The sequence below is a fragment of the Chanodichthys erythropterus genome, chromosome 17 (assembly GCF_024489055.1).
Source record: "Chanodichthys erythropterus isolate Z2021 chromosome 17, ASM2448905v1, whole genome shotgun sequence".
Classification (NCBI taxonomy): domain Eukaryota; kingdom Metazoa; phylum Chordata; class Actinopteri; order Cypriniformes; family Xenocyprididae; genus Chanodichthys; species Chanodichthys erythropterus.
Genome location: NC_090237.1, coordinates 36600094 through 36616350, shown reverse-complemented (window position 1 = coordinate 36616350; position 16257 = coordinate 36600094). Strand labels below are relative to the sequence as shown.

Genomic DNA, 16257 nt, shown 5'->3' with positions numbered 1-16257 from the left:
ACTATGGATCAGCATGCACCAATGCAAATCTTCTTATATATCCTAATCATTTGTTAACATGTATTAATTACTTCAATGGGCTCATTGTTTCTGCCTTAAAAATACATTGTTTAAATGGATAGATTGTTAGCTAACTGCATGATTTGTCACCTCTGATAATAGATCACTCCAAATTGTAATGTTGACATGCATTTTCTGTATCGTGAAAACAGCCCCTCCCTGGCGTATTCCTCTGAGGATGGACCTGCTTTCTCATAGATGGGGCACTCTGTGGCACCTGCGTCCAGACCTCTGGAAACTATGTCTGGATGGGACACGGAGGTTCTAGGTGACCTACCCCAGGATGTAGCGAACACAATCACTTCGAAATACAAAATATGAATATTCCTTGAAGTGGAAACTGTTCACCAAGTGGTGTTCTTCTCACTGAGAAGACCCCCAAAGATGCTTAATCAGAGCCATGCTTTCCTTCCTGCAGCATGGGTTGTAAAGAAGGCTGTCTCCATCCACCCTGAAAATATATGCTGCTGCAATATCTTCATATCAAGACCCAACAGGGGATAAGGCGTTAGGTTTCTCAGGGGGGCGAGAAGGTTAAATCCTCCTCGCCCTCACTCTATATCCATTTGGTATTTGGCTCTGGTGCTTAGAGCACTCCAGAATTTCCTGTTTGAGCCTTTGCAGTCATTGGAGTTAAAAATTCTTCCATTAAACCTTGTTCCATTAAGAATGTAGGGGACCTGCAGGCATTTTCGGTCAATGAATTGTGCCTGGAGTTCGGGACTGCTGATTCTTACATGATCCTGAGACCTTGGCCTGGCCATGTGCCCAAGGTTCCCACCACTCCCCTCAGGGACCAGGTAATGAACCTGCAAGTGCTGGCCCTGGAGGAGTCAGACCCAGGCCTAGCTTTGCTCTGTCCTGTCCACGCTCTGCGACTGTACATGGACCGAACACAAAGCTTCAGTAACTCAGAGCAGCTCTTTGACTGTTATGGGAGGCCAGCAGAAGGGAAAGTCTGTCTCCAAGCAGAGGATGGTCCACTGGATAGTGGATGCCATCACCTTGTTACACAAAGCCCAAGCCCGGTCAGGTTGAGAGCTTACTCTACCAATGCAGAAAAGCTGAGCGCATGTGGCGAAAGACAAAACTTGAAATCCATCATAACATCTATAAAGATATTCTTCATGCTTTCAATGTGGAATTAGGCAAAGCTAGACAGACCTTCTTCTCAAATATTATAAACAGAAACTTAAACAACACCCGCACTCTTTTTGCTACAGTAGAGAGACTAACAAACCCCCCAAGTCAGATTCCCAGTGAAATGCTCTCAGACAGCAAATGTTGTGAGTTTGCTTCCTTTTTCTCTGAGAAAATTAATAATATCAGAAAGGCGATCAGCACATCCTTGAGCTGCACTGGGGTAAAACAGATCAGATCACAACCTCAGAAAGTAGCTATTATGTCTGATTTCGAAGCAATTGATGGTAAAATTTTGGAAGAAACAGTACAGCACCTTAAAACATCAACCTGCGCCCTTGACACACTTCCCACATCTTTTTTCAAAAGAGTGTTAAACTGTTTAGAAGCAGATCTCCTAGAAGTGGTAAATGCCTCACTTCTCTCTGGCATTTTTCTAAAATCCCTGAAAACTGCAGTTGTTAAGCCCCTCCTGACAAAGAGCAATCTGGATAACACCATACTGAGCAACTACAGGCCAATCTCAAATCTTCCTTTCATAGGCAAGATCATTGAAAAAGTTGTTTTCAATCAGCTGAACAAGTTCTTAAGCTTGAATGGATACTTTGATAACTTTCAATCTGGTTTCCGACCGCATCACAGCACAGAAAAAGCACTCATAAAGATAATAAATGATATTTGCCTAAACACAGATACAGGTAAATCAGTGCTGGTTCTACTTGACCTCAGTGCTGCGTTTGACACTGTCGATCACAACGTTCTTCTTGACAGGCTCGAAAACTGGGTTGGGCTTTCTGGGATGGTCCTTAAATGGTTCAGGTCATACTTAGAAGGGAGAGGCTATTATGTGAGTATCGGTGACCATAAGTCTGAGTGGACATCCATGAAATGCGGAGTCCCTCAAGGTTCAATACTTGCACCCCTCCTGTTCAACCTATATATGCTGCCAGAGCCAAATAATGAGAAAGAACCAAATTGCATATCACAGCTATGCAGATGACACCCAGATTTATCTAGCCCTATCACCCAATGACTACAGCCCCATTGACTCCCCATTGATGAAATTAAAAATTGGATGTGCCTAAACTTCCTTCAGTTAAACAAAGACAAAACTGAAGTCATTGTGTTTGGAAACAAAGATGAGGTTCTCAAAATGAACATGTACCTTCACTCTAGGGGTCAAACAACAAGTCAGGAATCTTGGTGTGATTTTGCAGTCAGACCTGAGTTTCAGTACCATGTAAAACAATAACTAAATCAGCATATTATCATCTCAAAAATATTGCAAGAATTAGATGCTTTGTCTCCAGTCAAGACTTAGAGAAACTTGTTCATGCTTTCATCACCAGCAGGGTGGATTATTGTCATGGGCTCCTCACTGGTCTTCCCAAAAAGACCATAAGACAGCTGCAGCTCGTACAGAACGCTGCTGCCAGGATTCTGAGCAGAACCCGAAAACATGAACACATCACACCAGTCCTCAGGTCCTTGCACTGGCTTCCAGTTGCATTTAGAATTGATTTTAAAGTACTGTTGCTTGTTTATAAATCACTCAATGGCCTAGGACCTCAATACATTGCAGATATGCTCATAGAATATAAACCTAACAGATCACTCAGATCATCAGGATCAACTCACTTAAAAACACCAAGGGCTCACTCAAAGCAGGGAGAGTCTGCTTTTAGCTGTTACGCCAGCCGCAGCTGGAACCAGCTTCCAGAAGAGATCAGGTGTGCTCCAACAGTAGCCACATTCAAATCCAGACTCAAAACACATCTTTTTACCTATGCATTTGCTGATTGAGCACTGTGCTATGTCCGAACTGTTTGCACTTTATTTTATACGTATTATCTTTTTATTCTTTAAATTCTTTTCCTGTTTTTATTTCATTTTTAATGTATTTTTATATCTTTTATGTATCATCATGATTCTGATGACTTTTAATGCATTTTAAATACTGTTATTTCTATTCCTTTTGTTCTATTTTTATTCTTTTTCTTTATGTAAAGCACTTTGAATTACCATTGTGTATGAAATGTGCTATACAAATAAAATTGCCTTGCCTTGCCTTACCAGAAGTGTTGCATCCTCCTAGGCACTGGCACTAGGTGCCTCACTGACAGATATATGTAGAGCTGCGGGCTGGCGACACATAACACTTTCACTAGATTCTATAGCCTTCGTGTAGAGCTGGTATTCTCCTGTGTTCTCACCTCAAGTGGTCAGAGACACCGTGAGGCCCCGGCTTAGTGCCGGCTTGCTGAGCTTTTCTTCTCCTAGTGAACCAGATACGTGAGCTTATATTGCTCCAGAGTTCCCTACGGGCAAACCCTGTTGAGTTCCTCCATCATCCTCGGCAGCCAGACATGGTGGAGCGTCCAGCGCAGGCCTTCACTCGTTTTATTTTTGAAAACCAGTGCTAGGCTGGGTGCCCATATGTAGAGACCCGAGGGGATCCCATATGTGTATTTTTCCTCGGTATACCTATATACATTTTCATTTTAAATTGTATTAATCGTATCTTCTATCAATATTATGTAATCTTTTTAATAATCAAAAACAAAAACAAAAAAACAAGCAATTTGAAAACAATAAATCTTTATTATTATTATATTTAAAATGTAACTATTGTTACATTAAATTTGTGTAACAGAAACATTGTAACTAGTAGACAATTTCAGATATGGAAAGTGACATAACTTTCAAAATAGAGAAATTGAATGTCTATATATAACAATCCCTATCATTTTGTTTCTAAGGTTTATACTGTAAGTGCAAGATTCAAAGAAGGAAGCTAAATAAGAAAGAAAAAATACACAATTAACATATACATTTAATTAAAAAACATAAATATGCACTACATTCTAAGTGGAAATAATCTTCCAACAGAGTAGTGGTAATACAGCTAAGATGGTTTAAAATATAATTTGCATCAATTTCCACATCAAGGTCAACAGACAAGGTTTGGTATGATTATAATTTTCATAACACTTAAGTTAAGCTCAGCATTCACATTGTGCCTGCAATGTTTGGTGAATAATGCTCTGCATGGGGACATATAGCTCGGAGGTCACTAAACATCTGCAAAATGGACATTTAATACAAAGAACACAGATAATAAATAACATTCTTCATTTTTGTCACATTTTCACTTTTGCATTGACCTTGCAATTACATCATTTTGTTTTATTGTCCCGTAAGCATGAAATCTGTGCATAGATGTCAAAGAATAATGACAATGACCCTTTAACGTGAATAAAACAAGTTTAGATAATAAATGCCACATGGAAGTGTGTGAGATCCTCTATGATAACTTACATGACCTTCAAATCTATAATTCAGGAAAATCAAAGGCATTTCAAACAGTAAACGTGAACTTGTAAACCTTTCATAAAAGACATTTCTGAGAGTAGGAGAAACGTTTTAGGGTTTGACAACTATGGGATTGTTAACTTAGTGATGAAGTCCAATAATTTGCTTTTTGAACATTTAAAAATATCATTTGGTTACAAAGAGAAGCCCAGCTTTTTGGAAAAGCTGTCAAAATCCATATTTGAATATGAGGATGGTTTTCAGATGTACTGTGCACAATTACTAAAGTCATAAAGAAATAGAGAACAATTTTCAAAACATGCTGTATGGGGACTTTTTGTTCGATTCTATAATAAATACCTTTCCCATATTAACCCAGATTTTTTAAATACTCAGAAATGTCAGCATGAATTAAAACATCCCACATTATCAAGCGAACACTAGGCTGTATCCTTGTATGCCAGTTGCTTTTACAACATTTGTGATGGGGGAGGGACTATTGATTTGTTCGGCCAATGACAGAAGCAGGAGTGTTCAAGAAACCTTTCTGAAAACAGTCATTATTTTTTGCAGTTCTGTTTGATGACACTAGTGGCACAGAAATTACATGCTATTAGGATTTGATGCATGTTTCCTTTTTCATTCTAATGAGATCCAGTCATCTTTTTTTTGATAGATTAATAGGTTGCTAGGTTAAATTAATTTTTGTCTTTTACATCCAACCATTACACAGGGAAAAAAAGAAAAAAAGTATGCTTAACATGGGCACCCTTGTGGAAAAAAAGTGCACTTTAGCATACTTTTGAAAGGATTAGGCCTACTTAATAAACTGAATGCAATATTTACGGACACATTTGTAATGATGAAGTTGCAATTTAGTGGATTTAAAATATATATATATATATATATTTTTTTTTTTTTTTAAAGTAATATCAAATAACACTACAAACAAAATATAATTAAAACATGACTTAAAATGTACTTTAAACTGAGACTTTTAAATGTGTATTTAAAGCGTAGTTCACCCAAAAATGACATTTTTCTCATTAAATACTCACCCTTGTGTCGTTCCAAACCTGTAAGACCTTTGTTCATCTTCGGAAGACAAATTAAGATATTTTTGATGAAATCCAAGAGGTTTTATATCTCCAATAGAAAGCAACATAATTACCATCATTAATGGTCCAGAAAAGTACTAAAGTCAGCGTGACTACAGTGGTTCAACCCTAATGTTATTGAGTAAAGAGAACAATTTTTGTGCACAAAAATAAAAATAAAAAAAATAATGACTTTTACAAATAATATTCAACAAATTCATCTCTCCCCTGTTATTCTCCTATGCTGTTTACGTTCTACGTCAGAGCGCCGACTCAGCATTGGCCAACACTGATCACGTGAGCAGCACGACACATGCGTGTGATGCTGACGCAGGAGCCGGCCAATACTGAGCCGACGTTCTGACGTAGAACCGGGAGTTCGATGAATGTTCGGCCGAGAACTTAATGACAGAAATGTAATTTTTGGGTTTAAGTTATGAAGCAGTCATGAAAGTGTGCTCTTATTAACTACACTCAAGTGGCTTTTATTTCGTTAATATTATATTATCTGCAAGTACAGATTTGAAGTAGACTACATGTGCACATTCAATACAACAAGAGAAAGATTCCTGCTTTCTAATGTGATCACACAAATTAGCCCATTACTTTTTCAGTCAACTGCTGAATGTCTGCTCCTGTGAATTTTCTTCAGTGCGGCCATGTTTCTTTGTCTATCTGGCAGATGTTTGGTTGAGTCCCAAAACTGTTGGGTTCTAAGTGCTTTATTTTCTTATAAAAAGCATGCAAAAGCTGGGCATTTACATACTGTGACTTCAGGTTCAGCCCAGGTTTCTGTCCAGTGTAGGGAAACATGGCGATGTTTCTTTTTGAGGGAACAAACCCTCTCTGCTTTGGCTTTCTCAGCCTAGCCCTCCCTGAGCAAGAAAGTCTCGACAGTACTCTCTCCATCACGTCTTCCACGAGTCTACCTCTCAGCACTGATCTTGTATCGGAGGATGAAGTAGGCAATCAGACGGAGCGACACAAAGAAGATGCCCAGCACAATAAAGTCCAAGTACAGCTTTGCATCCTCAACATCCAGCTCCTTCAAAATGGCTTCTGACTTCTGGAAGTGGCATGTCTCGTCTTTGTCGCAGTGCAGGTCCTCACGGTCAAGCCCGTATATGGACAGAATGACTCCTTCAAAACCATATCTGAAAGTCAGAGGACAACTGATTTAGAGTGTTTTTGGTATACTGTTTTGTTTTATTATTCAGTTCTCTGTAATACTTGTTTCTGATTGGTTAAATGCAGCATTCTGTTGTCAAATATTTTGTATGTTGACCACTAAACTAAGTCTGCTACATTTTTCCAACATATTTGCATGTCTTTCATAACAGTCCTCTTTGTATGCATGCATCATAAAATCATTTAAATTTAAATCAATATGTCATGATCATTTATTTACTTATTTGGTAATAAGTAGTAATTGTGAATAATCCTGATAAATCAGACATTCACTATAAACCCCTTTATGATAGCTGTACTTCATCTTACATACTTAAAGACAACAAGCAATTACATTTGTAGCACATTTAATCTTTGTAATGAGACCTATTTCAAAGTAAAACAGCAAATAATGACGAACATTTTGAGGGTTATATTAGCTGTGTGAACTTTGTTTATGCAATGATAGAGTCGAGAGCTCGGGAGGGGGCGGAGAGCGCAGGCAATTAAAGGGGCCACAGCCTGAATCGCCGCATTTCTAATGATGCCTCAAAATAGGCAGTTAAAAAAATTAATTAAAAAAAATCTATGGGGTATTTTGAGCTGAAACTTCACAGACACATTCAGAGGACACCTTAGACTTATATTACATCTTGTGAAAAAACGTTCAATGGCACCTTTAAATATTTCAGATGAATGATTTAGCACTTAGAGTATCTATCATATCTCAACTTTAGCTATAATGAGCATTTCTTGAGGTTCCCTTACCTGACATAGGAAATGTATGAGATCCATTGGAGGTATTTTGGGATGGTGTCAAAACTGACAAAGAAACCTGAAAAGAGCAGCACGGGGATGGCTGTCACAGGACCAACAAAAGTTGCTACCTGTCAAGGAAACACAATACTGCATCATTTTCTTTATATGACTTTCATTGATTGATTGATTGATAATGAGGCAAATTCTTCAAATAATATCACGTTTATGACAGAGCTTTACAGGACAAGACAACAGTAAATGTATTTACTTGTAATGATGTGGATGCTGCTCCTATCAGCAGTCCCAAGGACTGTGCAACAAGTGACGTGAGTGTCCCTAAAGCCAGGAAAAGAATGAAGCGGACTGCATCTGAAGGTTGAGATGTCATCCAGTACACTATACTGCAGTAGGCCACTGGGAACACAATCTGTGAGGCAGAAAACAAGTATTTTGAAGTGTCTGCTTCAAAGAGAAAACTGAAATCTGATTTTCCTCCGCAACAGTCAATTGAAAATGTCAGTCAAATCGCAAAAGTCAGTTGAAAATGTGCTTACTATTTCTTCTTCTTTAAAAAAAATAACATTATGTTTCACATATTCTCCATTGTTGCAGCACCTCTCTTTCTAGTCTGTCATTATCGTTATGTTTAGATCCTGTCTCTCTGAAAAAGCGCAGTGTGCTCTGGTTGGTCGACTGGACTAACGTACTGTGATTGGTCAACCGCTTCGAACGTGTTTTGGAAATCTAATGCCCTTTACCATTACTGCAAGTTTCAACCCACTACTAACACAACTCAACCATGCCTCATCCATTTGTTTTTTGCGTATTCCTTGGGCGGGAATTATTTAAATGAGGAATATTGTGATGTGTTCATTCCCAGAAGAAAACTCAAGACTATAATGGAGACGTTCAGAAAGAGTGACACTGATATAGAGGAATAACTCCCATTGGAGGGACTTTTTTCATGCTCAAACAGCAACATTACACACTAAAGGAAGATAAATGTAAAAAAGCATCCCTTTATTTTATTTATTGATTTTTCAGGCTAAGAAAAAAAATCCCAAATGTTTAACATATTTCTCTAACTGAAGAATATTTCTTGTAGAAACACTACAGAATATTTCCGATGGGGAAAAGCAAAGCCCGCTTATGTAATGTTGCAGCAGGATTTGTCTATATTGAGCAAACAGTGATTTGACCCGAAAAGCAAATCCCATTCAAGCTCCAATATTGTTTTTATGCCAAAACCATCTTAGTGATTCCCTTTTTGTTCCATTTTTAACTTGATATGTGTCTGTACTCTGAGGAAACCCCAATCTAAACCTTATTCTTATCCACTTTGTGAATCATCTAGCTTAGCAGCACAACAGAGCAAGTTACTGTTCCTCATGTTTTATTTGTTCCATGTTACCTGAAACGGGATGTCCGCCATTGTTTTGGCCAAGTAGTATGCCTTTAGACTGTACCAGTAATTTAGATGTTCCCTCAAAAAGACTCCCATCTCAAGTGGAACTACAATAACAGTCAGAAAGAACAGATACATAGCATGTTAAGATCAAGTTAACGATTGTTTTTTTACATACAAAGAATAGTTTTACAATGTAAATGTGCATCAAAGTCTTTCTTGTATGAAGAATATTTATAATTTTTCAGACTCACAGGTGAGAACGGTGGGCATCAAAGCTGCAAACATGAGGAACAACATGGAGAAGAACAGGAAGCCAGAGTTGCTAAGGACTTTCTTGGCCTCATTGCCAATGCCCAGGTATAACAGACCAATCAGAACTCCAATCCCAAGATGAGACATGATACGCAAGTGAGTCAACACCTAAACGGAGAAAAATCATGTTCAAATCAAACTCATGTTCCTTCTGATTTGAAAATAACTGGGAGCAAATAGGACACGTTTATTTTTAAATCTAATTTTAGAATTAAAATATAAGAAATTCTGATGAAAAACAACTTTAAGTGTACATTCTAATTTTTAATGATTACGGTTCAATATAAAATTCCTATGTAATCATGTACACAATATGAGTTATTTCCGAAAGAAAAAAAATATTATATAAATAATCAATCGTTTGTGTTGCATTTATGCATATTTCATTATATAATAATAATTTTATTGACCCAGAATGCCACAATTTATCTTATTATTATAAGATAAGAGACTTCTGTTTAAACATCTGATGTTCTTTATGACATATTTGGATCTGCTGTGAATGTGTTACTAAACATCCCCACTAGGTGGCAGTGCTGCTTACCGAATCTCTCAGGATGCTAAGAAAAGTTCTCTTGAAAAGGATGCAAAACTGCGTCAAGCAGCTGGCAGAAAAACTATGGCAACCCTCCGAAGATGAAGAGTCCTGAAGAAAACAGGTTAAATGATTACATCTATTGTGTGCTAAATGATTTGAGTCAAACAAACAGAGATGCATATCTCTCATATGACATAACACCCACTGCATTGTGTTACATAAAGGCTTTATATGTTTCTATACATACCTCATCAGATGCTCTGTGCCACAGGAAGGGGTTATGGACCCCATTACCATTCATTTCACTTTTGTAGTCTTTCTCACACTTCTGCTCCTGAACAGCCTTCACCAGCCGAGCCGTCTGGTCACCGTATTCACCAGAAGCCACCTCCATTACTGGAGAAAAGAAGAAAATACGCTCAGCTGCTGTTGAGTAGGTCAAAACACTGATGCAGCTTGTGTTGAGAATGCAGATGTGTATTATTTTTATTCTCTGTGTTATGGTCAGTGTACTATTTATTCATGTATAGATAGTGTCCAAAAATAACATTTTGCATCTGTCTGGAAAACTATGAAAAACTTTAACAGACATGTTTAACTTTATTTTTATGATTCTTTGATGAATATATAAATATATAGAGATTTACATTGTTACAAAAAATCTATTTCAAACAAACTCTCTATTCATCAAAGAATTCATCAAATAAAAAATACCAGTTTAAAAAAAAAAAAAAAAAAAAAAAAAGCAACATTAATCATAAGAAATGTATGGGGAAAAAAAAGGTAATTGTGACTTTTTATCTCACAATTCTTACTTTTTAGAAAGTTATAAATGCAAAAGTCACAATTCTGACTTTATTTTCTAAAAATTGCGAGTTTATATCATGCAATTCTGACTTTAAGACGCAATTGCAAGTTATAATGTCCAATTGTTAAGGAAAAATACAATTCTGACTTTACAACTCACAATTCTGACTTTATAACTCACAATTCTGACTTTATATCTCACAATTCTGACTTTATAACTCACAATTCTGACTTTATAACTCGCAATTCTGACTTTATATCTCGCAATTCTGACTTTATAACTCGCAATTCTGACTTTATATCTCGCAATTCTGACTTTACAACTCGCAATTCTGACTTTATATCTCGCAATTCTGACTTTATATCTCGCAATTCTAACTTTATAACTCGCAATTCTGACTTTATAACTCGCAATTCTGACTTTACAACTCGCAATTCTGACTTTATATTTCGCAATTCTGACTTTATATCTCGCAATTCTGACTTTATATCTCGCAATTCTGACTTTATAACTCGCAATTCTGACTTTACAACTCGCAATTCTGACTTTACAACTCGCAATTCTGACTTTATATCTCGCAATTCTGACTTTACAACTCGCAATTCTGACTTTATAACTCGCAATTCTGACTTTATATCTTGCAATTCTGACTTTACAACTCGCAATTCTGACTTTATATCTCGCAATCCTGACTTTATATCTCGCAATTCTGACTTTATATCTCAATTCTGACTTTATATCTCGCAATTCTGACTTTATATCTCGCAATCCTGACTTTATATCTCGCAATTCTGACTTTATATCTCAATTCTGACTTTATATCTCGCAATTCTGACTTTATAACTCGCAATTCTGACTTTATATCTCGCAATTCTGACTTTACAACTCACAATCCTGACTTTATATCTCGCAATTCTGACTTTATAACTCGCAATTCTGACTTTATAACTCGTAATTCTGACTTTATAACTAGCAATTCTGACTTTATATCTCGCAATTCTGACTTTATAACTCGCAATTCTGACTTTATAACTAGCAATTCTGACTTTATATCTCGCAATTCTGACTTTATAACTCGCAATTCTGACTTTATATCTCGCAATTCTGACTTTATATCTCGCAATTCTGACTTTATAACTCACAATTCTGACTTTATAACTCGCAATTCTGACTTTATATCTCGCAATTCTGACTTTATAACTCGCAATTCTGACTGTATAACTCGCAATTCTGACTTTATATCTCGCAATTCTGACTTTACAACTCACAATCCTGACTTTATATCTCGCAATTCTGACTTTATAACTCGCAATTCTGACTTTATAACTCGTAATTCTGACTTTATAACTAGCAATTCTGACTTTATAACTCGCAATTTTGACTTTATAACTCGCAATTCTGACTTTATAACTAGCAATTCTGACTTTATATCTCGCAATTCTGACTTTATAACTCGCAATTCTGACTTTATATCTCGCAATTCTGACTTTATATCTCGCAATTCTGACTTTATAACTCGCAATTCTGACTTTATAACTCGCAATTCTGACTTTATAACTCGCAATTCTGACTTTATAACTCGCAATTCTGACTGTATAACTCACAATTCTGACTTTATATCTCGCAATTCTGACTTTATATCTCGCAATTCTGACTTTATATCTCGCAATTCTGACTTTACAACTCGCAATTCTGACTTTATAACTCGCAATTCTGACTTTATATCTTGCAATTCTGACTTTACAACTCGCAATTCTGACTTTATATCTCGCAATCCTGACTTTATATCTCGCAATTCTGACTTTATATCTCAATTCTGACTTTATATCTCGCAATTCTGACTTTATAACTCGCAATTCTGACTTTATATCTCGCAATTCTGACTTTATAACTCGCAATTCTGACTTTATAACTCATAATTCTGACTTTATAACTAGCAATTCTGACTTTATATCTCGCAATTCTGACTTTATAACTCGCAATTCTGACTTTATAACTAGCAATTCTGACTTTATATCTCGCAATTCTGACTTTATAACTCGCAATTCTGACTTTATATCTCGCAATTCTGACTTTATATCTCGCAATTCTGACTTTATAACTCACAATTCTGACTTTATAACTCGCAATTCTGACTTTATATCTCGCAATTCTGACTTTATAACTCGCAATTCTGACTGTATAACTCGCAATTCTGACTTTATATCTCGCAATTCTGACTTTACAACTCACAATCCTGACTTTATATCTCGCAATTCTGACTTTATAACTCGCAATTCTGACTTTATAACTCGTAATTCTGACTTTATAACTAGCAATTCTGACTTTATATCTCGCAATTCTGACTTTATAACTCGCAATTCTGACTTTATAACTAGCAATTCTGACTTTATATCTCGCAATTCTGACTTTATAACTCGCAATTCTGACTTTATATCTCGCAATTCTGACTTTATATCTCGCAATTCTGACTTTATAACTCGCAATTCTGACTTTATAACTCGCAATTCTGACTTTATAACTCGCAATTCTGACTTTATAACTCGCAATTCTGACTGTATAACTAGCAATTCTGACTTTATATCTCGCAATTCTGACTTTATAACTCGCAATTCTGACTTTATATCTCGCAATTCTGACTTTATATCTCGCAATTCTGACTTTATAACTCGCAATTCTGACTTTATAACTCGCAATTCTGACTTTATAACTTGCAATTCTGACTTTATAACTCGCAATTCTGACTTTATAACTCGCAATTCTGACTGTATAACTTGCAATTTTTACTGTATAATTTGCAATTCTGACTTTACAACTCGCAATCCTGACTTTATATCTCGCAATTCTGACTTTACAACTCGCAATCCTGACTTTATATCTCGCAATTCTGACTTTATAACTCGCAATTCTGACTGTATAACTCGCAATTCTGACATTATATCTCGCAATTCTGACTTTATAACTCGCAATTCTGACTTTATAACTCGTAATTCTGACTTTATAACTAGCAATTCTGACTTTATATCTCGCAATTCTGACTTTATAACTCGCAATTCTGACTTTATAACTAGCAATTCTGACTTTATATCTCGCAATTCTGACTTTACAACTCACAATCCTGACTTTATATCTCGCAATTCTGACTTTATAACTCGCAATTCTGACTTTATAACTCGTAATTCTGACTTTATAACTAGCAATTCTGACTTTATATCTCGCAATTCTGACTTTATAACTCGCAATTCTGACTTTATAACTAGCAATTCTGACTTTATATCTCGCAATTCTGACTTTATAACTCGCAATTCTGACTTTATATCTCGCAATTCTGACTTTATATCTCGCAATTCTGACTTTATAACTCGCAATTCTGACTTTATAACTCGCAATTCTGACTTTATAACTCGCAATTCTGACTGTATAACTAGCAATTCTGACTTTATATCTCGCAATTCTGACTTTATAACTCGCAATTCTGACTTTATATCTCGCAATTCTGACTTTATATCTCGCAATTCTGACTTTATAACTCGCAATTCTGACTTTATAACTCGCAATTCTGACTTTATAACTTGCAATTCTGACTTTATAACTCGCAATTCTGACTTTATAACTCGCAATTCTGACTGTATAACTTGCAATTTTGACTGTATAATTTGCAATTCTGACTTTACAACTCGCAATCCTGACTTTATATCTCGCAATTCTGACTTTACAACTCGCAATCCTGACTTTATATCTCGCAATTCTGACTTTACAACTCACAATTCTGACTTTATATCTCGCAATTCTGACTTTACAACTCACAATTCTGACTTTATATCTTGCAATTCTGACTTTATAACTCGCAATTCTGACTTTATATCTCGCAATTCTGACTTTATAACTCGCAATTCTGACTTTATAACTCGCAATTCTGACTTTATATCTCGCAATTCTGACTTTATAACTCGCAATTCTGACTTTATAACTCGCAATTCTGACTTTATATCTCGCAATTCTGACTTTATATCTCGCAATTCTGACTTTATAACTCGCAATTCTGACTTTATAACTCGCAATTCTGACTTTATAACTCGCAATTCTGACTGTATAATTTGCAATTCTGACTTTATAACTCGCAATTCTGACTTTAAGATGCAATTGCAAGTTATAATGTCCAATTGTTAAGGAAAAAGATTCATGTTTTTCTCAGAATTGTTAGTTTTTATCGCGAAATCTGACTTCATAACTCGCAATTCTGACTTTATATTACGCAATTCTGACTTTATATTACGCAATTCTGACTTTATATATATATATATTTATATATTTACTTTTATATCTAGCAATTCTGACTTTATAACTCGCAATTCTGACTTTATAACTCACAATTCTGACTTTATATTACGCAATTCTGACTTTATATTACGCAATTCTGACTTTATATATATATATTTATATATTTACTTTTATATCTCGCAATTCTGACTATATAACTTGCAATTCTGACATTATAACTTGCAATTCTGAATTTATAACTCATAATTCTGACCTTTTATCATGCAATTCTGACTATAATTTGCAATTCTGACTTTATAACTCACAATTCTGAATTTAAATCTCGCAGTTATGAGAAAAAAAGCTTCTAGGTACGCAATTACCTTTTTTTTAATTTCATGGTGGAAACAAACTTCCATAGGTATGTTTCTTGAGCAGCAAATCATATAAGAATGATTACTGCTGAAAATTAAGCTATTATCACAGGAATAAATTACATTTTACAATATATTCACATAGAAAACAGTTCTTTCAAATTGTAATATTTTACAATAGTAGTTTTTTTTTTCTTCTGTATTTCTGATCAAATATCCAAAACATATCAAAATATATCAAATATCCAAATATAATCTTTGGTGAGCGTAAGAGACTTATTTAAAAAAAAAATCCCAAAAATCTTACCGACTATTATTTGTTTGTTTGTTAATTTTGGACCTCTGCATACTGAGAGTGTAATTTTCTTACCAAAGTCTGCAGGGTTGTGATAGGTGGGACAGTTGAGTCCCAGTTCTCTGAGATACGGGATTAAGCTTGATACTCTTCCTCTGTAAATACACTGGCCTTGACTGAGGACATACAGCTGGAGAAAAAACAAACAATGTATGAGGTGTGAGGCAGTATTTTGCATAACAGCATGCATAAAAAAAAACATAAATCAGAGTATAAAATAGTGATCACCTTATCAAAGAGTTCAAAAACTTTTGCGCTGGGCTGGTGAATTGTGCATATGACTGTTCGTCCACCCTGAGCAAGAGCCTTCATCAGCGAGACCACCTGGAAGCAGGAGGAGCTGTCCAGTCCACTGAAGAGATAAAGAAGAGAGAAAATAACAGTCAGCACCTTCTTGTGGTTGGAGCAGTAGCACATGTGGTGCTACGATGCAGACAAGGTTTAAGTCTATATATATATGAACTACATAATAAATACATAATAAAAATGACAAAAAGACAAGACAATTACTGAAACATTAACTTTAAGTATAAAAACTCACTTAAAATACTTATAAAACTACAATAATATCTCAACTATACTTAACACTGATATTACATATTATATTTATATATATTATATTATAATTTAGCAATATTTGTGCTATATATAACAATATATCCTCGCA

At 35.6% G+C, this 16257-nt stretch overlaps 1 protein-coding gene across 1 annotated transcript in view; it reads right to left on the bottom strand.

The window, feature by feature from the left end:
- Positions 1-3970: 3970 nt before the first annotated feature.
- The window catches only part of abcg1 (ATP-binding cassette, sub-family G (WHITE), member 1), a 45146-nt gene continuing 32859 nt past the window's right edge, over positions 3971-16257 (bottom strand). The window contains exons 7-15 of the mRNA XM_067364912.1: positions 15819-15942; positions 15606-15720; positions 10041-10189; positions 9800-9901; positions 9195-9363; positions 8947-9047; positions 7804-7962; positions 7545-7663; positions 3971-6763 (exon numbers count right to left, since the gene is read on the bottom strand). Of these exons, the coding sequence (XP_067221013.1) occupies positions 6535-6763; positions 7545-7663; positions 7804-7962; positions 8947-9047; positions 9195-9363; positions 9800-9901; positions 10041-10189; positions 15606-15720; positions 15819-15942 (1267 nt within the window). The 3' untranslated portion in view covers positions 3971-6534. The remainder of the gene's footprint in view (positions 6764-7544; positions 7664-7803; positions 7963-8946; positions 9048-9194; positions 9364-9799; positions 9902-10040; positions 10190-15605; positions 15721-15818; positions 15943-16257) is intronic.